Source organism: Oncorhynchus nerka, linkage group LG6 (assembly GCF_034236695.1).
Source record: "Oncorhynchus nerka isolate Pitt River linkage group LG6, Oner_Uvic_2.0, whole genome shotgun sequence".
NCBI classification, from domain to species: domain Eukaryota; kingdom Metazoa; phylum Chordata; class Actinopteri; order Salmoniformes; family Salmonidae; genus Oncorhynchus; species Oncorhynchus nerka.
In genome coordinates, this window is record NC_088401.1 from 20496341 (window position 1) to 20522977 (window position 26637).

At 42.4% G+C, this 26637-nt stretch overlaps 1 protein-coding gene across 5 annotated transcripts in view; it reads right to left on the minus strand.

Moving 5' to 3' along the window:
• Nucleotides 1–26637, minus strand: part of LOC115130159 (nebulin-like) — a 63874-nt gene continuing 37237 nt past the window's right edge. The window contains exons 39-79 of one of the 5 annotated variants that reach the window (XM_029660980.2): nt 24631–24741; nt 24338–24448; nt 23972–24079; nt 23196–23306; nt 22948–23058; nt 22702–22812; nt 22158–22262; nt 21799–21909; nt 21583–21693; nt 21164–21271; nt 20700–20810; nt 20431–20541; nt 20129–20239; nt 19595–19705; nt 19355–19465; nt 19138–19248; nt 17066–17173; nt 16707–16817; nt 16516–16626; nt 15439–15549; nt 14656–14757; nt 12853–12951; nt 12114–12227; nt 9404–9508; nt 9170–9274; nt 8707–8814; nt 8449–8559; nt 8114–8227; nt 7852–7962; nt 6533–6637; nt 6327–6425; nt 6132–6236; nt 5767–5859; nt 5074–5163; nt 4569–4673; nt 3900–4077; nt 3590–3631; nt 3395–3487; nt 3040–3189; nt 2224–2345; nt 1–1977 (exon numbers count right to left, since the gene is read on the minus strand). In XM_029660980.2, the coding sequence (XP_029516840.2) occupies nt 1801–1977; nt 2224–2345; nt 3040–3189; nt 3395–3487; nt 3590–3631; nt 3900–4077; nt 4569–4673; nt 5074–5163; nt 5767–5859; nt 6132–6236; nt 6327–6425; nt 6533–6637; nt 7852–7962; nt 8114–8227; nt 8449–8559; nt 8707–8814; nt 9170–9274; nt 9404–9508; nt 12114–12227; nt 12853–12951; nt 14656–14757; nt 15439–15549; nt 16516–16626; nt 16707–16817; nt 17066–17173; nt 19138–19248; nt 19355–19465; nt 19595–19705; nt 20129–20239; nt 20431–20541; nt 20700–20810; nt 21164–21271; nt 21583–21693; nt 21799–21909; nt 22158–22262; nt 22702–22812; nt 22948–23058; nt 23196–23306; nt 23972–24079; nt 24338–24448; nt 24631–24741 (4533 nt within the window). In that variant the 3' untranslated portion in view covers nt 1–1800. Of the gene's footprint in view, nt 1978–2223; nt 2346–2667; nt 2740–3039; nt 3190–3394; nt 3488–3589; nt 3632–3899; nt 4078–4568; nt 4674–5073; nt 5164–5766; nt 5860–6131; nt 6237–6326; nt 6426–6532; nt 6638–7851; nt 7963–8113; nt 8228–8448; nt 8560–8706; nt 8815–9169; nt 9275–9403; nt 9509–12113; nt 12228–12852; nt 12952–14655; nt 14758–15438; nt 15550–16515; nt 16627–16706; nt 16818–17065; nt 17174–19137; nt 19249–19354; nt 19466–19594; nt 19706–20128; nt 20240–20430; nt 20542–20699; nt 20811–21163; nt 21272–21582; nt 21694–21798; nt 21910–22157; nt 22263–22701; nt 22813–22947; nt 23059–23195; nt 23307–23971; nt 24080–24337; nt 24449–24630; nt 24742–26637 lie in introns of those variants that run through there. The other 4 variants (XR_003863740.2, XM_029660982.2, XM_029660981.2 and 1 more) reach the window with 4 other exon arrangements.

The following is a 26637-nucleotide window of genomic DNA, read 5'->3' on the forward strand; positions in this document are numbered from 1 at the left end:
TCATTGTCGACAAAGCGTTTTTATTTCTAATACGTGACACTGCAGTTAATGACAAAAAAATAAAACAAATGGTTAACTCAGGAAAAAGTGGCATCTCACTAAAACTCAGTGATGGTGTATAAACTGAGTAAAACATGTTCTTTTACAGAGACATTTCAAAATGGAACTACTCGAAGCAATGAACCACTGGACAAAAAAATCTATGATGTTTCTTGCTGTCCCATTATTTTCTCAAGGCCAATAAATATTACCATTTTATAACTTAGCCATTTCTGTTTATTAGCCACCACATTCCATGATAACATGTAATCTACAATAACATGTTAAAGAGATCCCCAGCTACCATGTATCCAGAAACTATGTCATTGAATGGCCACAGAAGGCCTAGTATTCAATAATCTTTGCACCCCTCAAGATATTACGGTATAAACCATTTATAACATGCACCAATACATGCACTGTCATTAGTGTCTGCAATCCTGAAGAGTAAAATAGGATCATTGTATACTTTATAGAAGCTTATAAATCACAATACTGTTCACAATAGTTCAGAAATGTCAAGATTGCAATCCAACTTCATACACCGTTATTGAGTGTTACTTGAAACTGTGTACATAGCGAAATATGACAACCATGTTGCCAGTTAGCTCTAAGTTATGTGGACATAAGCTAATCAAAGCCTGTGTGAGGCTTAACTGGTACATGACATGTAAAATAACCCACTAAACTCACAGAAAGAGGTGATATTGTGTGACTTGTTGACTATAGATTGTATCAACTATATTTACTTGTGGAGCTGGTTTAAACCAAGCCCTTATGTCATCAGACAGAAACAGTACGAAGCGAAGTGTTAATGAGATAACAAAAGCTAAACAGCTAACTTTCTGGCAATCACTGTCAGGATTTGATTGAAACAGATTTCTCCTCAACTCCCTCTCCCCTTCCCTCCTTTGTACATAAAACTCAGTTAGTGTGGATGTCTAAAAGCGAAACATAATAATAGAAATGAAATACAAAGGAGTATAAGAAGGCCCCATTCTGGTCCTGGAGGACTATGTTGGGCTCTATTCAAGCAAACCCGCGAAGCACTTTTCCAGGACAAGACGAAAACATTATTGTTGTTGTGCTGCAAAACTGCACTTTTGGAATCATGAAGTCAACACAACACTGTTACCTGTGTGAAACGAAAAGAAACTGCACTGCCTAATAAATTCAAATGTGCTTTCTATTGTGTGAAACATGTTTTCGACTGCATTCCAGTGAATATGTATTTTTGTCTGCTAATGTTGTCTATTTGAAGGCTGCAATTCTCTGATTGAATTATATAAACAATTTTCATGAACTCTGATCACGTGGGGCAAGCCACCAATGTCTTAAATGAAACCAAAAGCAAAACGTATTACATGATTACTTTAAACATAATTTTCAGCGGATAGTGTGGCTATGATAGTTGGTGCCTGTAGTCTAGACAAGGTAAATTGAACAACTCATTCAATTCATGTATCTTACTGATGCAGCTCTCCAGGACCAAGCTTAAAACAGACACTTGCGGAATGGACTCTGCCTACACCATGGTAAGGCTAGCCCTTGGGTGCATCTCAATAATCTGGAGTAGCCTCCTTTCCTCATCTCCTCTCCTTCATCTGTACTGACATGAAAAGAACTGGACTGGTGAAAGTCAATTTCCCAGTAGGCATCCAATCCACCTTATCCCTTCCACCTATTCAATCATTGCAGATGGAGGAGAGGAGACAAGGGGAGAGGAAAGAAAACCACTTGAAGACTATTGAGATGAATCCCTTAGTTGAAGCACTCCACGTAGTTGGCGGGGAGCATGCCTGATTTGCCGGTCCTCTGCACGGTGCCGTACATCCAGCCCTCGTCGATGGGCTGAGCGTTGACGATGACGTCACCGTCGCGGAAGGACACCTCGTCGTGGTCCTGCGCTGAGTAGTCGTACAGCGCCCGGTACACTCTCTGAACGGGAGGAGTGGGAACAATGTTAATCATGTGGGTTTGTGTCTACAACATTAATAGTACAACATAAATATCACGGCACACAAGTAGTTGACTGTGTGAATATTTTTTGGTTTATTTTCGTCAACAAATATTTGACTGACATATTTTGGATAATTTCCTAATTGAATTGACCATGGCATACAAATAAGATCCCGTAGGAATTCCAAAAAATGACAATAATAGACTGCTTGCATTGGAACTCACCATGGTGACAGATGGGGGGGACTGCACAGACCTCACAGAGGACATGCTGGTCTGGTGCATGTAGCCATACCCATGCTGCTGCTGCTGAGCACTCTGATGGTACGCCCCAGGTAGCACAGGAGCTTGTCGTCAAAGACAGACAGGAAGACACATAGACATTGATAACAACATTTTGAGACCTTTCATTTATTGCTCAAAACAGTTTTTCTCCTTTGAGTCGCACTGCGCATACTAGGTGATTGTTAGAACATCACAAAGAAATCTAAATGGAACCATGCCATCCCCAGTTGACCTGGAAATCAATCAAATAGTTACTGACTGTTAAGTACGTCTGTGGGCAGGGAAGAGAACTGTGAGAGAGTTAGAATTAAAACAGTTAAACATCACAACCATCGTCAAAACCCTAGGAGGATTTCAAGCATTGGATTAGGGACTCCTGTGTACCTCATGTCAGTGGGCTGTTGGTCAGGTTGTATAGAGAAGGGCGAGGGAGGCATTCTGTTGGTCAGACACGTGCTGGGAGAGGAGTTAGGTAAGAGGGAATCAGGAGTCACACTGATAGTCAATGGGTGAATGAATTATGTCTACTCCTTCCACCGTATGTGTGTGTATGTGTGTATGTGTGTGTGTGTATATGTGTGTATGTGTGTGTGTGTGTGTGTGTGTGTGTGTGTGTACGTGTGTGTACGTGTGTACACACGTGCTTGTTATTGGTGTGTTGACTCACAAGTCCAAGCATCTGTATGACCTAAAATGTCAAAAATCTAATTTCTAAATGTCTATATGTTTACATTTTTCTGACTGAGCTCTTACTACCTCTGTCCTGGGACTGCAGTGCGGAGCTGCTGCTGCAGACAGACAGGCTTTTGTCCCACAGGTCAGAGGCAGAGGCCAGTGAACTCACGGACTGGGCCTGCGAGTGCACCGACTGCTGAGACTGCTGCCGGGTGAGGCGGCTCGCACGCTCTGATGCACAGCCACAAGAGGGCGACAGAGACAGTAGGAAAAACAACAGTGAGGAAAATAACAGAGCGAGGCAATGGAAAGAAAATAAACAGAGAACGTAAGGAGGAGGAAATGAATGTAGAATGTAGAAGAGATGAGTGGAGCAGGAGGAGGATACAGGAAAGTGTGGAGGGAGATGAAAGCATGTTGTAGGGTTTTGTAGTACCAGACAGTCTGTGGAGACTTTTAGACTGAATGTTATCCTCCACAGGGTCAAAGTCAAAGATTGAGCCTGGGTCCGTCCGCCACACCTTAAGGTCTTTGACAGGGGAAAAGGTCATTTAGACTTACAGAGAAAAGACAGGAAGACAACAGAAATCCACAGCTTAAGTCATGTAGATTACAGAGAGTAAACACATACAGTTTCGGGCCAGGTGAGTAGAGTCCAATGTGGAGCTTCCATCTGCAGAGTGAGAAACTTGTCACAATGGATATTTTCTGTTTCCACAAATGTAACGTGGACACATCTGGGCTTGGATCCTTGTTGTCACTGACACTAAACAACCCCTAATTGCTAGACACTAGACAGCAAATGTAATTGAAAAACCTTGTTCAAAGGACATCACAAATTCCCTGGACTCTTCAAAGATTAGATCAATTCATTTCCCTGACTTTAAGGTCAAATCCTTTTTGAGGACATGGGGGTGCCTGCCATTTTGTGTGCTGCTCACCTACGATGATGCCTCCAGGTCTCCTGTCCATCTCCACCACCTGTGGGTGCACTCCCTTGTAGGCTGCCTCGCTCATCATCAGCTTGTTCCGGTGGTGCATTCTCTCCATGCTTTGGTCCTCCATCACTGGGGTGCAGCCTCGGCCCCTAGTCCGCTCAAAGTCCTCGTGGTATTTCGCCTGGCAAAGCAAATATGGGGGGCACCTTTTCAGCTTCACGATAACAAGTCAGAGTTTTATGTGGCAGCTTAATGAGAGGAACATTATTGATATGCATTAACACATTTGTGAAATCGTCTCACACCAGGCAAATCCTCTGTCAAACGCACAAAAACACATGTGCCGATGCACACACACACACACACACACACACACACACACACACACACACAGTGTGCATTTTGGTCAGACAGAAAAGGGTGCATTTTGGTCAGTATGCAAAAAAACTCCACACAAGTAACCATGTAAAAATATTTTTATTAGTAAAACACACACTCACAGACACGCTCACAAACACACGCTCATTAGGGCTCCATCATGAATGGTAACAGCCATGCTGTTAACTCTTTAGCTCTGTGGGTTAAAAGTGCAGCAGTCCCACCCGCAGTGTGCTTGACACGTGTTAACTCGCTCCATGGTCTACGCAACCGCCATGGTAACCTGAGCTCTACCATGGAGATATCGTTCTGGGACTTCCTGACACGCCTCAGTTCGGGCGTGTCCAACTCGTTGCAGGACCGGCCCTTCATCTCTTTCATCCCGCGCTGGTACTTCACCTGGAACACACAAAAGATAAGCATGGTCATCCTCACCAGCACACTCCCACCTGGGTTTTGTTGAATCTAAAATGTAGTGCCATTTCCACGACATAGGGCACTGCTTGCAGTCAGAGCCCACATACTTGTTGCACAGGAGGTTACTGACCGATTTTAAGTGTGGCCCCACGGACCTCGGTGAAGACCTGATGCGGCCCACAGGCCAAAATGAGTTTGATGCCCCTGATATGAAAGCTCATCTGACCAGAATCAGTGGCACCTTAATCAGGGAGAACGGGTAATGACTGGAGAGGAATTTGTGGAATGGTTTGATGTCATTCCATTTGCTACGTTTCAGTCATTTTTATGAGTCATCCTCCCCTGGAAGGTTGTCATTTCAGGTGCATCCTATGTGACTTGCCGAGCTGATGTTCTCCTGGTTCTGACGGACTCTCTCCAACTCTGGGGTGACTCCCACACTGGTGGCCTGCAGCTGCTTTTTATACTTCACCTGTGGTCACACGACATTCACACAACATTAAAACAACATTCACAAGTCAGAGTTTATCTGTCTCCACAACCAGAAAACCAGTTTGCAACCAGAATATTACATTATTATGACGTCCCATGCCAGATTTTGCCTCCTAGGTATCATTAGTGATTGGCAGCTGGGTGAAAACAGTGTCCCGGGTTCAGTTGCCACGGCTCCAGAGGTCCTGGGCTGCCTAGCTGGGACCCTGTGTCCCTCCCTCCCGTCTGCTCTGCTCCCTCAATGGGGGATTGTTCAGCAGGGTCCACTAATGGCTGTAATGACTGGACCAGGACCAGTGTGAAAGGCAGTCTGTGTCAGGCGGGACAAGACAGAGTTTTCCATCCAAAATAGTGTTCAATAACAAACCAAGGGCCTGTATCTTTTGAGGAGTTTAAATGTAATGCCAGGAGCAAATTCAATGGTAGGCATTGTATCAGTAACTAAATGGTTGTTCAGTGTGTCTGCAGTTTGTCATTTTTAGTTTGCAGCAATGAAGCTGTAGAAAACCCAAACAAAACCAGATGAAACCAGTTTTCAAAACAAGCCCTTCCTGTGAGGTCAAAGGTCAGACAAGGTTCTCACCGAGCTGATGTTCTCCTGGTTCCTGCGGACCCTCTCCGTGTCAAGGGTTTCCATGACTGCCGTCCCGCTCCCCACCCCCTCTCTGTATTTCACCTGGACATGGAGCAGAGCCGTCACACAATCTTACAGCGGCCCTGTTAACTTGCTCACCGTACAAAGGTCATCAAAATAATTCCCATCAACACTCATCATAATATTGAAGACCTTGTTAAAATAAGAAAGTTCAGATCTAGATTCAGATCTAGGTTCAGATCTAGGCTCAAATCTAGGTTCAGATCTAACTTACAGCAACATACTGTAGTTCATAAGATCCAAGGCCTATATGTACAGTACATGGTTGTGTAGAACAAAGGACTACATCTTACATCACTGATTTTCTTTGTGTTCTCTCTGGCGAGGATGATTTCTGGCGTGTCGGTGACAGAAGACATCAGGCTTCTGTGCAGCTTTGAGTCCCAAGCGTACCGACACTGGAGGTTTAGAGCAAAAGGGCAACTGTGTAGACAGATAATACTGCAAGTTATAAAAGTGTGTGTGTGTGTGTGTACTGTGTCCCTCACTGAGCTGATGTTTCTCTGGTTGTTCTTCACTCTCTCCATCTCGGGGGTGTCGAACCCATACGAACCCTTCAGCTTCTCTGCTTCATCCTTGTACTTCTTCTGCATAAAGCCGAGAGATTGACACTCCATTAAAGCACATGTCCCATTCATTAGTGCAACATAAAGGGCTACTCATGGTGGCATGCAGTACTGAGAGGTAGCCCTACCTGACTGTAGACATCTTTCATGTAGGCGGCGTGCAGTAGTTCTGGTGTGTCCGTCACCGTACCGTACGAGCTCTCCCTCAGCTGGGCTGTCTGCTTGTAGGAGGCCTGAAAAAGTCAAACCAAGACTAACACTTACAGTACACTAACAGACTTAGGTTAGCTTAGCAACAACAGGATAATAAAAGCATCATGCCAGTAACACTGGTTTTCGTTTCCTGTTGCATAACGTTTGCTACTGTGTGTCCCAATGAACACGATCAAGGTCTCAAATGAAGGTTTTGTTTTAGAGTGAAACTAAATAGACACAATATAGTCTCTAAAATGAATGCTTTATGAGGTGGTTTCATAAGACAGCGATGCAGACCGACGATGCTTAGGCTCATCTATAAGTGATGAGGGAAGACCATACGTTGTCTGTGTGCGTTGCGGTTATGTAATGGAGCCCTGAGGCTGGACGGGTCCATCTGCTGCCTGTTATTTTACCTGATTATAATGACTGTGGAGCTGATTAGTATTACTGTGGGCAGGTCTGTAAATGAGAGCAGGTGTTCTCAGATGGAAAAAACTGCCACAAAGCAGATGTGATACTTTACTGCTGCGTCACATTTAAAATATTGAGAATTTAAAATATGACAAATGTGACTGGTTCCATTTCAGCCTCTAACCCTTTGGTCTCTCCTGTCTAGTTCAGAAGAGGCTGGTGGGAGCAGTTATAGGAGGGTGGGCTCATTGTAATGGTTGGAAAGGAATTAATTAACGTGGTTTCCATGTGTTTGATGCCATTCCATTTATAACATTCCAGCCATTACAATGAGCCCATCCTCCTATAACTCACCCCACCAGCCTCCTAGGGTCTACATATACCAAAGGCTTTGGATAGTTGTAAGCAATATGATGATGGCTCTACTTAGACTCCTATTAAGACTAAGCAGAGCTTCCACCATAATGCTTTTACCTATGCAGACCAAAGTTGTAGGGGCTAGGTAGAGAAATGGAGGTGGGCCTAACTAGTGGTATGGGTTGGGCCCTACCTGGCTGGTTAACTAGCGGTATGGGTTGGGCCCTACCTGGCTGGTTAACTAGTGGTATGGGTTGGGCCCTACCTGGCTGGTTAACTAGTGGTATGGGTTGGGCCCTACCAGGCTGGTTAACTAGCGGTATGGCTTGGGCCCTACCAGGCTGGTTAACTAGCGGTATGGGTTGGGCCCTACCTGGCTGGTTAACTAGCGGTATGGGTTGGGCCCTACCTGGCTGGTTAACTAGCGGTATGGGTTGGGCCCTACCTGGCTGGTTAACTAGCGGTATGGGTTCGGCCCTACCTGGCTGGTTAACTCTGTGGCCTTCTTGGCCCTCTGCATCTCCAACACGTCACCACTGATCTCCATGCCTTTACCCATGATGTCAATCTCCAGGTCCTTGCGGTACTCTTTCTAGAGGGACAGATTCAACACTGCTTAATTCTCACATAATGTAATGATGGTGTGATATTGTGCGTCACAAAAGTGAAGTGTGTGTGTGTGTAAATTCCAAGAAGTAAAAAAACTGTGAAAGTGAAAGATGAGTTTTGAAGCAAAACTGTACCTCATTGAGGATGTGGCTGGCGTTTTTAGCCCGTATTAGTTCTGGTGTGTCCTCCAATCCCAGCCCTGAGAGCCCCCTCCCCTTCACCTCCAGTCCTTCTCTCCTGTACTCCTTCTGTAGGCACCAGCCATAGAAATATCATTACTAGAATGGACATTCCCAATCAAGCAAATGTTTTTGAATTCTAACTGAATCTATGTGTAGATGGTGCATTTCAGCAGATGGCAAAATGGACTCAGACCATAGACTTAAGACCACATTTGAAGTATAGAGACATGTGATTTTGAGATGAACTATCCCTTTAAAATATCATAGCGGGCTATGTTGGCACAGACCTCACTCAGGACGTTGCTGGCGTGGCGGGCAGTCAGGTATCCAGGGGTCAGGTCAACATCCACTAGGGCCTTGCCCCGGATGTGGTCATCATATTCCTTCCTGTACTCTCTCTGATGTCAGTGGGGGAAAAAAGGCACGCCATCACCCTTCTGTCATTACCACACACACACACACACACACACACACACACACACACACACACACACACACACACTTTAGCATGTTACATCATTACAGTAAAGGCAGGTGTCACCCACCTCGCTTTGCATTTTCTGAGCCTCCTTGGACACTCTGTAAGTCTGTGTGTCCACAAACTCCATCTGGGACTTGCCTTTGTTTCTCTCATACTCTTCCTTGTATTTCACCTGTTAGGGAAGCACATCCATTAAACCACAAGAGGCAGAAACATTGACGATCAATAACGTGTGTGGGAGTTATAATATACAGTATAATATATGTACCTTACAGTACAGGGAGTGCATACATTTGTTGTGTGTGTATGTGATTCCTGCAGGAGGTGAACCTACAACCTTGCTGCTAACGCCACCCTTATCCAACAGAGCCACACAGGCCAGTTGTCTTTTTAAAAAACATCCGGGAGATCCACGCCGTTCCACCTCAGGCTCATTTAGATGTTTTCACCCTCAGCGTTGAAACATTGTTTCAGTAAACCCCATGGTAGTATAGACCACAGCGTGAGGAGTCTCTTACTATACCCACCTGGCTGTGCAGTACCGCATTCTCCCTGTGGTGGAGCTGTTCTGCTGTGTCCAGTGCTATATGGTAGTGTCCCTTAGACTGCTCGTACTTCTTCTTGTACTCTATCTGAATAGACAGAGGACAGGTGTTTGTTAGAGCAGGGCTGGATCAAAAGCCTGCACAGTGCATATTCGGCGGCTCTCTAGGAGGGTTACTAGACGTTCTGATCTGTATCAGGGAGAGGGAAACATTTACGTTGCTCTGCAGCTTGCTGGCGTGTAGAGCGTGTTTCAGCTGTAGTAGGTTGGGCAGGTCCATGGATCCCTCGATCACCTGGTTCTGGTTGATCTTATACTTCACCTGTAGAGAACAAACAAACACAGATAGAAACCTTCCTGAAATGAGTGTTGTCCTTCACATGCGGGGGGGTGCAAGGCATGGACGAGGAAGCAATGTGAGGATTCTGTGAGGTAAACAGAGGATTCACCTCACTCATCCCCACGGGAGTGGTACAACTGGCTTGGGGTCTATTCTCGTTTGAATTCAAGTCAACAAAAATGGCCCATTGTTTTTAGTGAGGATGCTTTCAATGTCAATTCACTTCCTGAATTGACTGAATTGAGATGACATTAACACCAACCCTGGTAAATACACAGGAAATCTGTTCTCAAATCCTAAGACGTCTGACATGGGAACTTTCATCCTCACAGCGCAGGCTACAGCTTCTCATCCAAAGGGCCCCACTCTCTTTAGTTTCATCCAAACCCTCCATTTGCCTTTAAAAGGTTCCCATGGAAACTGCTAACACGGCAGCCTAAATTTTAGCTAAGTGCACGATGAAAGCAATAAAACATAGGAACCTCAATGGAACAAACCCAGGAGACTGGAGAGGAGCTGAGGGGGGTGTCCCATTGAGGTTCCATTTCCAGGCTGTTTCTGAAGGGACATTGGAGGAGTGTACTGTATTACCCAACTACTGAGCCGAGCACAGCTGAGCTGCCACATTCAGTAGCCAAACGTTGTTGAACGTTGCAGATAGAAATGCTACAAATAGAGCCGGCGTGATTCCTTATTCTACATGTCAGAGAGGCATGTAGAAAAACACGACTGTTCTACATAGCTTATTTCTATCTGAAAGTTGCGTCCTGCTGAACATGCCCCAGGTTATGCATCCACCATAATGGCCAGAACTGTGTTGGAAAGGACAATGTGGGAAGAAAATCAGAGTCAGCACAGCACAGTTTGGGCCGGTGCAATAGTGTGAAAAGGGTATATAGTTGAAGTCGGAAGTTTACATACACTTAGATTGGAGTCATTAAAACTCGTTTTTCAACCACTCTACAAGTTTCTTGTTAACAAACTATTGTTTTGGCAAGTTGGTTAGGACATCTATTTCGTGCATGACACAAGCAAGTCATTTTTCCAACAATTGTTTACAGACAGATTATTTCACTTATAATTCACTGTATCACAATTCCATTGGGTCAGAAGTTTACATACATTAAGTTGACTATGTCTATAAACAGCTTGGAAAATTCCAGAAAATTATGTCATGGCTTTAAAAGCTTCTGATAGGCTAATTGACAACAATTGAGTAAATTGAAGGTGTACCTGTGGATGTATTTCAAGGCCTACCTTCAAACTCAGTGCCTCTTTGCTTGACATCATGGGAAAATCAAAATAAATCAGCCAAGACCTCAGAACAAAAATTGTCGACCTCCACAAGTCTGGTTCATCCTTGGGAGCAATTTCCAAATGCCTGAAGGTACCACGTTCATCTGTACAAACAATAGCACGCAAGTATAAACACCATGGGACCACGCAACCGTCATAACGCTCAGGAAGGAGCTTCTGTCTCCTAGAGATGAAAATACTTTGGTGCAAAAAGTGCAAGTCAATCCCAGAACAACAGAAAATGACCTTGTGAAGATGCTGGAGGAAACAGGTACAAAAGTATCTATATCCACAGTAAGACAAGTCCTATATCGACATAACCTGAAAGGCCGCTCAGCAAGGAAGAAGCCACAGCTCCAAAACTGCCATAAAAAGCCAGACTATGGTTTGCAACTGCACATGGGGACAAAGATTGTACTTTTTGGAGAAATGTCCTCTGGTCTGATGAAATAAAAATAGAACTTAACGACCATCATTATGTTTGGAGGAAAAAGGGGGAGGCCTGCAAGCCGAAGAACACCATCCCAACCATGAAGCAGGGGGGTGGCAGCATCATGTTGTGGGGGTGCTTTGCTGCAGGCGGGACTGGTGCACTTCCCAAAATAGATGGCATCATGAGGGAGGAAAATTATGTGGATATATTGAAGCAACATCTCAAGACATCAGTCAGGAAGTTAAAGCTTGGTCGCAAATGGGTCTTCCAAATGGACAATGACCCCAAACATACTTCCAAAGTTGTGGCAAAATAGCCTCATAAGGACAACAAAGTCAAGGTATTGGAGTGGCCATCACAAAGCCCTGACCTCAATCCCATAGAAACTTTGTGGACAGAACTGAAAAAGCATGTGCGAGCAAGGAGGCCTACAAACCTGACTCAGTTACACCAGCTCTGTCAGGAGAAATGGGCCAAAATTCACCCAACTTATTGTGGGAGGCTTGTGGAAGATTATCGGAAACGTTTGACCCAAGTTAAACAATTTAAAGGCAATGCTACCAAATACTAATTGAGTGTATGTAAACTTCTGACCCACTGGGAATGTGATGAAAGAAATAAAAGCTGAAATAAATCATTCTCTCTTCTATTATTCTGACATTTCACATTCTCAAAATAAAGTTGTGATCCTAACTGACATAAGACAAGGAATTTTTACCAGGATTAAATGTCAGGAATTGTGAAAAACTGAGTTAAAATATATTTGGCTAAGGTGTATGTAAACTTCCAACTTCAACTGTAAGTGCACCACGTGACTGGGGTTTGTGTGGGGACGGACAGGGTGCGTTGGAAACCCACCTGGCTGGTGAGAGCGTGGGCAGCCTGTGTGTGTTTGAAGGACACACAGTTGCTGGGGTTGTACTGGGGCTTCTGACCCTTGAACTCCCTCTCAAACTTCTCCTTGTAGTGCACCTGATGTGTGTTATGTGTGTGTGTGTGTGTGTGTGTGTGTGTGTGTGAGTGAGAGGGAGAGAGTGAGACAGAGATATGTGAGTACACACAAAGACAGCAGAAGTGATGAGGCACACACACCATTACCCCCTTATCCTCCCATCTTTCTCCCCCTCAGCATTCCACCTCCCCCTCCTCCCCATTCAGCTCTCCGCCCAGCAGTCATGACAAAGCACATCTGTGGTGCTAAACCAGGGGACCCAGCAGGTCTGGGACCAGGCCAGGCATGAATGTCCTTTCATTAAACAGTGGCCGAAGGACAGAACACTAAAAACTGCATGGCCCCGTCTCAATAAAATGGTCTCCTTCCCTTGTCTCATTAACAATGGCAGAAGGGTATGTCAGAACAGTATCGAGATGCATGGTTGTCGCAATACACTTAAACCATCTCTTTTCATTGTATCCTTTCCTTAGCTCCTTCCCTTTATGGTTGGAGACAAACTAATTCTCCAGTCAATGGTACAATACCTGGTTATAAAATGTAAAACAGTAGTACACACACACACACACACACACACACACACACACACACACACACACACACACACACACACACACATATATATGGAATGTTTTATTATCTTACCAGGCTAGCGAGTTTGGAGGCCACTTTGGCATGCTCGATATCAGATCTTCCCAGGACATCATTGTAGATTTCATGCTTAGTTTTACTCCTATAGGACACCTGTGAGCCAGAGGAACCAGAGAAACAAGGGCAAGCAGAGACACACTATGAAAGGGCTAACTTTGCTATTCAGTATGTATTCTCTCCGTGTTATGTTCATGGGCTTCTCCCTAAATGAAACAGACTGTGTGTATGAGAGAGAGATCCCAGCTAGGGACCAGGACTGGGACTGTCGATGTGGTGGTAGAGCAGTGGAGGTGTTGAATATTTGATGAGTGCTGCTACCCACACACACTGCCTCACCCACACAGCACAAGCAAAGTTGTGTGCCCCACTGTAAATGAACTGCTTAATAAAGCCTTCATAAACCCTTCATAAGAACTATAAAGATGTTTCAGACATTATTCACAAGCAGTTATCATATGCTATATAAAGGGTGGCAATAACGTTTATGGCAGAACACATGATGTAAGGTCCTTTTATCACCATTATTTAGTCGGACTTTGCTTAGATATGAATCATTAACATCTATCTAGTTCTGAATCTAAAGTGTGACCCTCGTCTAATCTTGGGACTAGAGTGAGGTAAATCAACACCATGTCCAACACCTTTTCATTAAAAAAACCAAAGAGTAAAAAATAGAATATATATACAGTTGAAGTCAGAAGTTTACATACACCTTAGCCAAATACATTTAAACTCAGTTTTTCACAATTCCTGACATTTAATCAGAGTAAAAATTCCTTGTCTAGGTCAGTTAGGATCACCACTTTTTTTTAAGAATGTGAAATGTCAGAATAATAGTAGAGAGAATTATCTATTTCAGCTTTTATTTCTTTCATCACATTCCCAGTGGGTCAGAAGTTTACATACACTCAATTAGTATTTGATAGCATTGCCTTACATTTGTTGAACTTGGGTCAAACATTTTGGGTAGCCTTCCACAATAAATTGGGTGAAGTTTGGCTTTTTTATGGCAGTTATGTCGATATAGGACTCGTTTTACTGTGGATATAGATACTTTTGTACCTGTTTCCTCCAGCATCTTCACAAGGTCCTTTACTGTTGTTCTGGGATTGATTTGTACTTTTTGCACAAAGTATGTTCATCTCTAGGAGACAGAACACGTCTCCTTCCTGTGCGGTATGACGGCTGAGAGGTCCCATGGTGTTTATACTTGCGTACTATTGTTTGTACAGATGAACGTGGTACCTTCAGGCATTTGGAAATTGCTCCCAAGGATGAACCAGACTTGTGGAGGTCTACAATCTTTGTTCTGGGGTCTTGGCTGATTTCTTTTGATTTTCCCATGATGTCAAGCAAAGAGGCACTGGGTTTGAAGGTAGGCCTTGAAATACATCCACAGGTACACCCCCAATTGACTCAAATTATATCAATTAGCCTATCAGAGGCTTCTAAAGCCATGACATCATTTTCTGGAATTTTCCAAGCTGTTTAAAGGCACAGTGAACTTAATGTATGTAAACTTCTGACCCACTGGAATTATGATACAGTGAATTATAAGTGAAATAATTTGTCTGTAAACAATTGTTGGAAAAATTACCTGTGTCATGTACAAAGTAGATGTCCTAACCGACTTGCCAAAACTATAGTTTGTTTAATAAGAAATGTGTGGAGTGGTTGAAAAACAAGTTTTAATGACTCCAACCTAAGTGTATGTAAACTTCCGACTTCAACTGTATATATTATATTGTATTTGCTGTAAATGCACTTCAGAAAAAGCTTGATTTGACATGAACTCACGTCGCTGGCCAATTCAGTGGCCTGTTTGGCGTTCAGGATATCAGGTCTGTCCGCCAACGTGGTGAAATTGTGGTGTTCCTGTTTTCCTGTCCTGTAGTTGACCTGAAGGCAGGGAGGAAGGAAGGAAGTGTTAGGATTATTTGCAGAGCGATTAATTTTTTGGCATTTCAGGGGCATTCAGTTTATCATCATCATTTGTGTACTGTAACATTCTGTGTCAAAATGCAATGTCTCCTCACTGGTTGATATTTCTGTAACAGAGAGATTAAGCCTAGTGATAGACATTAGAACGATCAATGGGAACGATCAGTCGGATCCTTTGGCCCACTTTTCCCTGGGTGATGTTGATGCATACTGACAACTCTCAAATGAGCAACGTGGCCAGAGGGGCCTCAGAATCCATTATGGGATATTGGCACACAAAAATCCCTGACCTCAACCAAGCATGCAGAATGTGGATCAAATCTGCATTTGTGTGCACTTCATTTTCCCATGGATTCATATCCACGTTGACTAAAACTTCAGACAAATGTATTTTATACAGCACAAGTGACAACAACTAGCTAGTCTAAACCAGAACATTTCCCATGATTGTAGCTTGTGTGACCTATAGCTATATAATAGTTACCGCTGCTGCCTTAGAGTACATGTAACCAGGTTCAAATCTGGCCAACTCCCTTCTAACAAACCCTCCTCCTTACTGTCCTGTCTCTCTTATTCACTATTCCTTCATTATAAACATAAAACAGTTTGTATCAGGGGAAATGCATTGTGGGTAATTACTTCGCTCTGCTGTTTGTTGACTTCCATAGCGTGGGAGACCTCTGGTAAGGTCTCCATGGTGGTGTAAGTGGACTGGCCTTTCTCCGCGTTGTACTTCTCCTTGTACAGTTTCTGGAGAGGACGACAGACCAGAGAGAAGGGCCAGAAAACCATTACTTATTCAACGTGCTGATTACATGAGACCCTGGAATGGATACATCACCCACCCACACACAGTACACAAGATTCCCATCTAAGTGTTAATCATTTAGCAGGATGGTGAACGTTAACAATATGCAGCTAAAGAATAACCGCTCGTTATCCAGGTATGATACCTCTGGTATGAACCAGTCACAGGGCACTGAGAGGCGATGGGCGCCAGTGTTATAGCTCTTTGGGAAATGGAGTGATGGAAGAATAGATCAAGTGGGTTGTGTAGAAATACAAATCTGAATAATACACTAAGCATATGTTGATCACCTCAAACCTCTGATCGGTGTTAGGGAGAGAGATACAGACAGAGACAGAGAGCGGACTGAGAGACAGAGACATAGAGTGGACTGAGCCAGACCGAGACTGGGACAGAGAGAGACTGAGCCAATCAGAGAGAAACAGAGACAGACAGTGGACTGAGACAGAGAGTGAGACAGAGAAAGACTGAGCCAATGAGAGAGAGACAGAGAGACAGAGCCAGACAGAGAGAGACAGAGACAGACTGAGCCCGACAGAGAGTGGACTGAGACAGACAGAGGAGGTGTGTCTGGGTCAGTGGGTCTGCCTGCAGAACAGTAGACATCACAGCTGTTCCCCTCAGCCTCACGCCTGGTTGGGCACCTTGATACCCAATCCCTTGTCCAATCCATTGGCACTGAAGAGTATTAGGGGTAAGGGATTGGTTGGGCTGTGTGTTCCACTCAAATTACAGGGCATTCCACCTGGACTTCTGTATGAGCACTGATCCAGCACATAGTTATGCTATCCTCCTTTAGCAGGTGTCTCAGACTTGATGATATTCAGGTATATCATAGCATCAAGCTGGACACAAAAAACAGACAGAAACATGGACTACAGCTGTGGACCAGATACTGGCATGCTTACATCACTCTGGTGCTTTGCCACTTCTTTAGCAAATGCAGTCTCAATGGTCTGGGGCATCTGTGAGTACAGACTGTGGCCTGTGTCCTTCCTACCCTCTTCTTTGTAGCTTTTCTGAAACAAGAAGGGAACCTCATGGCACAAACTGTTTGACAATATGTATTATAAACAACGCACCCACCCACCCAGTATACCTGGCTGTAGAGCTGGGAGAGCTCTTTGGCATGCTGGATCTCACTGGTCTGGGGCATGAGGGAGTACAGAGAGTTGCCCATCTCCTTTTTCCCAGCTTCTTTGTATTTCCTCTGAAAACAACAACAACAACATTGTGAACTCTTCATGGCTCTGATGATCCTTCCTCTCAACTCCACCAAGAATCCATCTAGAAAAAACTCAGCATAGAAGCAACAACTGGAATATTTGAGCTATTTGATGCTGGCTGCAGTAGTTGATATGGTAAATCTATGACTAATATAGAGCCATTCTGCAAGAGTGTGATTGAAGCTGCTGGTTTTTCATCACACAGTTAGTAGAACAACACTGTGAGCCGCACCTGAGACATCTCTTGAGACATTTCTTTAGCAAACTTAGTCTCCATGGTTTCAGGCAGTAGTGCGTACAAGCAATTGGAATGTTCCTGGGTGTCACTTTTGTAATTTTGCTGAAAATCAAAAAGGATACCCCCCCCAAAACCCAACCAGAATGTTTGAAAAATATATACCATTCTATGTACACTTGAAGTCGGAAGTTTACATACACCTTAGCCAAATTCATTTAAACTCAGTTTTTCACAATTCCTGACATTTAATCAGAGTAAAAATTCCCTTTCTTAGGTCAGTTAGGATCAACACTTTATTTTAAGAATGAGAAATGTTAGAATAATAGTAGAGAGAATGATTTATTTTCAGCTTTTATTTCTTTCATCACATTCCCAGTAGGTCAGAAGTTTACATACACTCAATTAGTATTTGGTAGCATTGCCTTTTAATTGTTTAACTTGGGTCAAACGTTTCAGGTAGCCTTCCACAATAAGTTGGGTGAATTTTGTCCCATTCCTCCTGACAGAGCTGGTGTAACTGAGTCAGGTTTGTAGGTCTCCTTGCTCGCACACGCTTTTTCAGTTCTGCCCACAAATTTTCTATGGGGTTGAGGTCAGATCTTTGTGATGGCTACTCCAATACCTTGACTTTGTTGTCCTTAAGCCATAACTTTGGAAATATGCTTGGGGTCATTGTCCATTTGGAAGAGCCATTTGCGACCAAGCATTAACTTCCTGACTGATGTCTTGAGAGGTTACTTCACTATATCCACATCATTTTCCTGCCTCATGTTGTCATCTATTTTGTGAAGTTCACCAGTCCCTCCTGCAGCAAAGCACCCTGACAACATGATGCTGCCATCCCCGTGCTTCACTGTTGGGATGGTGTTCTTCGGCTTGCAAGCATCCACCTTTTTCCTCCAAACATAACAATGGTTATTATGGCCAAACAGTTATATTTTTCTTACATCAGACCAGAGGACATTTCTCCAAAAAATATGATCTTTGTCCCCATGTGCAGTTGCAAACCGTAGTCTGGCTTTGGAGCAGTGGCTTCTTCCTTGCTGAGCGGCCTTTCAGGTTATGTCAATATAGGACTCGTTTTACTGTGGATATAGATACTTTCGTACCTGCTTCCTCCAGCATCTTCACAAGGTCCTTTGCTGTTGTTCTGGGATTGACTTGCACTATTCGCACCAAAGTACGTTCATCTCTAGGAGACTGAATGCTTCTCCTTCCTGAGCGGTATAATGACTGCGTGGTCCCATGGTGTTAATACTTGCGTACTATTGTTTGTACAGATGAACGTGGTACCTTCAAGCATTTGGAAATTGCTCCCAAGGATGAACCAGACTTGTGGAGGTCTACAATTTTTGTTCTGAGGTGATTTCTTTTGATTTTCCTATGATGTCAAGCAAAGAGACACTGAGTTTGAAGGTAGGCTTTGAAATACATCCACAGGTACACCTCCAATTGACTCAAATCATGTAAATTAGCCTATCAGAAGCTTCTAAAGCCATGACATCCTTTTCTGGAATTTTCCAAGCTGTTTAAAGGCACAGTGAACTTAATGTATGTAAACTTCTGACCCAATGGAATTGCGATACAGTGAATTATAAGTGAAATAATAATAATAGTCTGTAAACAATAGTTGGAAAAATGACTTGTGTCATGCACAAAGTAGATGTCCCAACCGACTTGCCAAAACTATAGTTTGTTAACAAGAAATTTGTGGAGTGGTTGAGACACGAGTTTTAATGACTCCAAGCTAAGTGTATGTAAACTTCCGACTTCAACTGTATATCTTTTTCAAGAACACATACATTCAAATTTACAGTACATATGATCTGAAAATGCATATATTACACAGCATATATTTTCTTCATAAATGTTTTGTAAAATATACTATGTATATATTTTCACACAAATAGAAATATAGAGTACATTTGATTTTTAAATGCATGTACAAAACGTATACGGCATACACTCAACGTATACGGCATACACTCAACGTATACGGCATACACTCAACGTATACGGCATACACAGAGTAAAGACATATTGACACACGTGCGCGCCTAGTTTACCTCGCTCTGCATTTCTGAAATCTGTTTGGCAAACTCTATCTCCTTTGTCCGCGGCAGCTGGGAGAAAATGCTGCTGGATATCTCCTGTTTCCCTTTCTGTTTGTATTTATTCTGAAAGACACAACAAGTTCAGAACAAAACTGCCATTTTGATCTTGTATCAGTCCATTATCATAGCCTGTTGTACTAACTACAGTAACATCCATCCATCCACCCACCTCACTCTGCAGTTCTGTCACTGTTTTAGCAAACTGAATCTCAGTGGTTTCTGGAAGCTGAGAGTACAGGCAGGTCAAACTCTCCTTTTTACCGCCTTCTTTGTACTTATTCTGGAGAAGAAGAGGTGTGTGTATGCTTCAATTTCAATGAAAAATTATTAAGAAATGCTGTTTTATTGGGAATGCTAATTCCGTACAACTGAGGACACCTGAGACTGATAACATTGTTGACTTGTCTACCTCACTCTGTAACAGAGAAGCCTCTTTGGCGTGCTGGGTCTCCATAGTCTCTGGTAACAGGGCGTAGAGACAACTGGAGGCCTCTTTCTTCCCTGCTTCCTTATATTTAGTCTGCGACGCAATGAAAACAATCATGTTATTTCTGAATTTCCTTGTCAGCACACTAACTGTTATCAAATAGAGATGATATCTACCATATCTATTTATCAGCTGTGTTTTCCAACTCCGGTCCTCCAGTACCCCAACAGCACACATTTTTGTTCTATCCCCAGACAAACTCACCTGATTCACCTAATTGAAGGTTTGATGAGTAGTTGACAAGTTGAATCAGGTGTGCTTGTCCTGTGCTACAACAAAAAATGTGTACTGTTGGGGTTACTGGAGGACTGGAGTTGGTAAATACTGCCAAACAGTGTAGTCATTGGAACTTGCCAGAACATAACTTTTGTCTGTAATTATTATTGTTCAGTATACTTGAGACAGCAACTAAATAGAAAGGAAGTGGCAAAACAATCAAGAGCGTCCAAGTCTAACCTCACTCTGAAGTTCGGTCACAGCCTTCACAAACTGGGTCTGTTTGGTCTCTGGTAGTTGAGAGTAAATGCAGGTAGAGATACTCTTCTTACCTTCCTCTTTGTACTTGTTCTAGGACACCAATGGGAAGAAACCAAGAATTGGACTCAGTTTGACTTTTGGATTTAGACACTGGGGATCTGCAGAGTGTTGTTAGTCAGGTGTTATTGGGGGTGACTTAGAAATAATCAATAATATAATCAATAATAAAAACGTTCACTGTCACTAGTGTTAAGCCCAAGCTTTGTCTGTTTGTTCTTTACCTCGCTCTGTAGGTCAGAGACTTTGGCAGCAAACTGGGTCTCTGTAGTCTGGGGGAGCTGAGAGTACAGACTACTGGACTGGGTCAGTTTCACATTCTCCTTGTACTTGTTCTGGAAAGACAACAAATTGGAGCCCTCATTAAGCCCTAGGATGATATTTTCACTTAGCACAGCATTTATTTCAAAATGAGTAAGTACGGTTAAAAACACCGCCTTTATGTCTAATCTTAGAATTGGTGGAATATAGTATGAGGTAAATAGACCTTTACCTCACTCTGTAGCTGGGAAGCCTCTTTGGCGTGCTGGGTCTCCAAAGTCTCTGGTAAGGTGGAGTAGAGAGAAGTGGAGGCCTCTTTCTTCCCTGCCTCCTTATATTTAGACTAGAAGACAAAATACAACATGATATTATCCCACATAATAGGTAATGAGTAATTTCTTATATCAACATTGACATACAACTTATGAATTACAATGTGCTGAATAAAATGTTCCCTCTTTTCATTGACTTGCTAAATGCACTTCCCGGAATAAACATTGTCACTGTATCTTATCACCGTCTCTTTCACCACTTAAGAAGAGAGCATAGAGAGACATGCTTATCAATAAGGCAGGTTGTCTACGTCTATTTAAGAGAGGAGATAGAGGAGGCATCTGCTGTGATACCACGCAGGAGTGTGATGGAAGCTGCTGGTTTTTCATCACACAGTTAGTAGAACAACACTGTGAGCCGCACCTGAGACATTTCTTGAGACATTTCTTTAGCGAACTTGGTCCCCATGGTTTCAGGCAGTAGTGCGTATAAGCAATTGGACAGTTCCTGGGTGTCACTTTTGTAATTTTGCTGAAAGGTACAGAAAGTGTTGACAAAAATGAATAAAGTATTTTTGTCAGGATTGAAAATCAAGATTAAACTGTTTCAGTTGGTAATGAGTGAATGCAAGGAGACACAAACAAATGATTCCTATAGTAACATGATCAAAATGAAGAACTACATGCACACACATTTTTTCTTTGTGAGTGTTTCAGCTAGACATTAGAAGGAATATTTTACAACACATAACTTTTATGGAACAGGTATAGATAGACATTCTACATTGACTAATCAAAATGAAACAGTAAAGTAATCTGAGCAACAAAAAAAAAAAACTTTACCTCACTTCGGAATTCTGATTGCTGCTTGGCAAATTGTGTGTCCGCTGTTTCTGGCAGCAAGGAATACAGGCTGTTGGAAAGCTTCTGTTTACCATCCTCTTTGTATTTCACCTGAAAAACACATCTCTTTGATTTCTGTGGATCCAGGTAATGTGTCTTTTAAATGGATGTTTTTGCAAAAAGGCTTGTTGACATACGTTTTTCATGATGCCTTACCTCACTATAAATATCCCGGTGCTCTTTGGCTAGTTGGGTCTCTGTCGTTTCTGGGAGCAGGGAGTACAGAGAACTGGAGGACCCCTTTGTGCCACCTTGCTTGTATTTCAGCTAGAGAAGGAAAAACAACGTCTATGGTGATCATGATGATTACGATCAGAAAACATATTTATTCTGAGGGATACTAGAGGATCTGAATAGATGAATATATCTATATGAGGCATAACGTCTTAATGTATGGAATACTGTATCAGTGTAATAAACTATACCTTAACCATACTTGTACACTACATATGAAAGTATACTGTATATAAGTGTACATGTGACGGTAGGTGTGTAAAAGTACACTGTTAATCTACCTCACTCTGTAGCAGAGAAGCCTCTTTGGCGTGCTGGGTCTCCAAAGTCTCTGGTAAGGTGGCATAGAGAGATATTTGCTTCTTTGCTGCCTCTCTATACTTTTTCTAAAACACAAAGTTATGTTTTTTTAGTTTCCAAGGTCTGCTACATCTTTACGTGCTTCCTAAAAGTTTTCCACTCAAATCTTGAAAAAGTCGGTTACATTTTACGTAGACCATCCGTCATGGACCATCCGTCATGACATAACAGACCATCCGTCATGACATAACAGACCATCCGTCATGACATAACAGATGTCTTAAACAATCAGTTTATTAAAACGTACTTTACACAGTCATTACACAATACATTTGTTTGCTACGCCATTTAGCTGGTATAAACATCGTTGCTGTCATAACAGTGTAAAATCAGTTGCCATAATCCGACACCAGCTGTCACGACTGTATTAATAATCTGTTGGGCAACATAAAACACGACACTGTTGTTTCGCCCATGATGAAGGGTTCAAGTAGTGTCACCAAAGTCTGTTATCTAAAGTCTTACCTCACTCTGGAGTTGAGAAACGGCATTCAAAAACTGCGTCTCCTTGGTCTCTGCTAGTTGAGAATAAACGCTTGTCGAAAGACTCCTTTTCCCATCTTCTTTATACTTGTTCTGATGGACATAAAAAAAGCATTACACTTGTTCCTTTAGATGATGTAACCAAATGATGACATGGATTGCATTGGTGCAAATAAGCTTAGTAGACAGAATCCCAGTAAGATGATTTGAAGTGTTCTAGCTAGCTACCTCACTTTGGAGCTCTGTAAGCTCTCGGGCAAACTGGATCTCTATTGTGTCAGGAAGTTGAGAATACAAGGAAGTTGACATGTCCTTTTTGCCTCCCTCTTTATAGTTATTCTGTCAAAAAAAAAGAAGTACTGAATGTTGTAAAAGCTCATTATCAGCCAGAAAAAGGCATGATGCAAAAAAGCACTGGTAGCATATAAAGCACTCGAATACAGACCCCATGAATTATGTGTGTGTGTGTGACTCACCTTGCTCTGTAGCTGGGAGGCCTCTTTGGCATGCTGGGTCTCCAAAGTCTCTGGTAAGATGGAGTAGAGAGAAGTGGAGGCCTGCTGCTTGCCTGCCTCCTTGTACTTGGCCTGCCGCCCACACACACACACATTCATTTGCAAATCTCAGTTCTAGAGTCAGTGGCAATTATTGACTGTCATTGAATGCCATTGGTGGTTATTATCAGTTCCATACACATGGGCCTCGACTGTCCATCCTCCCTCTAAGTGTCTCCTCTTATCTCTCGACCTGCCTGTCTTTAAACTGACCCCCACAGCCCAAGCCAATACCCTACCACCAACCTGCCTGTCTTTAAACAGACCCCACAGCCCAAGCCAATACCCTACCACCAAAATAGACCGTTCAACTTAGTCTCTGTTTAAAGTCTATGTTAAGGTCATCATTTATGGCTATATTTCTTCCCCTATCCAAACTTCACCATGACATTCTAATAGTCTACAACTCCTTTATTAACTGTTTGCAATGCAGTAGTTTTGACTTAGCTACAACCAGCACAGTAAAGGCTTTCAGAAGAAATCAAGAAGAGGAATAATTCCACACACAAGCTACAAGTCACAAGCTACCCAATCAAATCTAAAAGGTACATTTTTATATATATTTATTTTACCAAGATGGAGCAAGCTGTTACTGTTGGCCATGAAAAGCAAATGACATTTCAGGACAACAGCTTAGTTTGTGTGAGTGGAGTTGCTTTTTTTTATCACACATTTTAAAACAACCCTGTGAGCCCCACCTGAGACATTTCTTGAGTCATTTCTTTTGCGAACTTGGTCTCCATGGTTTCAGGCAGTAGTGCGTACAAGGTATCGGGCAGTTCCTCAATGTATCTTTTGTACTTTAACTGGAAAAGTACAAAACATATCCCCAAAGGTTTAAGAGCAAGTCATTTTTGGTTTTGAGAAATTGAAAGGTTGACATGGAAATACATGAAGGAAATTACTAAATAATTTCAGAATAGTAACTTTTTTTGTGACATTCGTAAAGAGAGGAAACAAATTCACAAGAACCTGACAACAACACACGCATAACATCTTTTTGCAAACGAGAATAAACCAGAAATAGTCAAATAGTTGATTTAGTGGTAAAACAGATGCTGTACCTCACTCTGTATTTCTGACATCTGTTTGGCAAACTGAGTGTCTGCTGTTTCCGGGAGTAGAGAATAAAGGCTTGAGGAAATGCCTTCTTTACCCTCCTTTTTATACTTCACCTAGAACGAAGTCATAATGCATGTTTCATGTCCCTATTTCAATAGGCACATACGAAAACTCTATTTAAATGCTTCTGTCTAATCAATACATTTAATTGTTGATCAGTAAAATGGAGGACATGAGAGGAGGCAGAATCCACAGTATTTGACTGTTGTGTTGGCATGACTATACTATTTTGTACCTCGCTCAGCATTTCAGAGTGCTCTTTGGCTAAATGAGTCTCTGCTGTCTCGGGGAGAACAGAGTAAAGAGAAGTGGACATCTCCCTTTTCCCGGCATCCTTGTATTTGAGCTGGAATAGAGGAAGCAAAATCATTGATGTAGCATTTCTAGCTACAACACAATATTGAATTACCAGAATTGAAATGTAATTAAACCTCAATTTTAACTTACTTAGTCATTAGAAAGAGTGTGGGACTAAATGGGGAATCCTAACATCTACTGAAGTCAAATTTCCACTGATGGGTTAGCTGACAACACCATGAAAATGATGCACACGCTTTAAATGGGGAAGAAGTTCATATGTTGTGGTGATTCTGGATGATCAGATACAGTGGGGCAAAAAAGTATTTAGTCAGCCACCAATTGTGCAAGTTCTCCCACTTAAAAATATGAGAGAGGCCTGTAATTTTAATCATAGGTACACTTCAACTATGACAGACAAAATGAGAAAAATCCAGAAAATCACATTGTAGGATTTTTAATGAATTTATTTGCAAATTATGGTGGAAAATAAGTATTTGGTCACCTACAAACAAGCAAGATTTCTGGCTCTCACAGACCTGTAACTTCTTCTTTAAGAGGCTCCTCTGTCCTCCACTCGTTACCTGTATTAATGGCACCTGTTTGAACTTGTTATCAGTATAAAAGATACCTGTCCACAACCTCAAACAGTCACACTCCAAACTCCACTATAGCCAAGACCAAAGAGCTGTCAAAAGACACCAGAAACAAAATTGTAGACCTGCACCAGGCTGGGAAGACTGAATCTGCAATAGGTAAGCAGCTTGGTTTGAAGAAATCAACTGTGGGAGCAATTATTAGGAAATGGAAGACATACAAGACCACTGATAATCTCCCTCGATCTGGGGCTCCACGCAAGATCTCACCCCGTGGGGTCAAAATGATCACAGGAACGGTGAGCAAAAATCCCAGAACAACACAGGGGGACCTAGTGAATGACCTGCAGAGAGCTGGGACCAAAGTAACAAAGCCTACCATCAGCAAGGGCATTGAAGATGAAACGTGGCTGGGTCTTTCAGCATGACAATGATCCCAAACACACCGCCCGGGCATCGAAGGAGTGGCTTCGTAAGAAGCATTTCAAGGTCCTGGAGTGGCCTAGCCAGTCTCCAGATCTCAACCCCATAGAAAATCTTTGGAGGGAGTTGAAAGTCTGTGTTGCCCAGCAACAGCCCCAAAACATCACTGCTCTAGAGGAGATCTGCATGGAGGAATGGGCCAAAATACCAGCAACAGTGTGTGAAAACCTTGTGAAGACTTACAGAAAACATTTGACCTCTGTCATTGCCAACAAAGGGTATATAACAAAGTATTGAGATAAACATTTGTTATTGACCAAATACTTATATTCCACAATAATTTGCAAATAAAAATCCTACAATATGATTTTCTGGATTTTTTTTCTCATTTTGTCTGTCATAGTTGAAGTGTACCTATGATGAAAATTACAGGCCTCTCTCATATTTTTAAGTGGGAGAACTTGCACAACTGGTGGCTGACTAAATACTTTTTTGCCCCACTGTATCTATCAACAATGACAAGAATCGTACGTGTCTCCTGTCAGCTTGTTTTATCTTGTTCTTGATACCATATCTTGTTTTGAGGTGTTTTGACTGATTTCATGTTAATGCTAATAATATTAATATTAGCATTGACATGAAATGAGTCAAAACATCTCTAAATAAGACATGGTATCAAGAACAAGATATTATGACCAAAATTCGTTAGCTAGCTAACCAACAACTGTAACGATGTATTTGAGAGACAAGAAGTGCTCAATATGCTAATGTATTTATGTTTTCAATAAACATTGGAGATAAAATATAGTTTACATGTTGTCAACAAACTAAGACTACCCCGTCTGTTTTGCCCCATAGTTGCGCATGTGTCGGTTTTGTTGCTAAACAACCAACCCGTCTATAGACATCAATGCATGAATAAGATA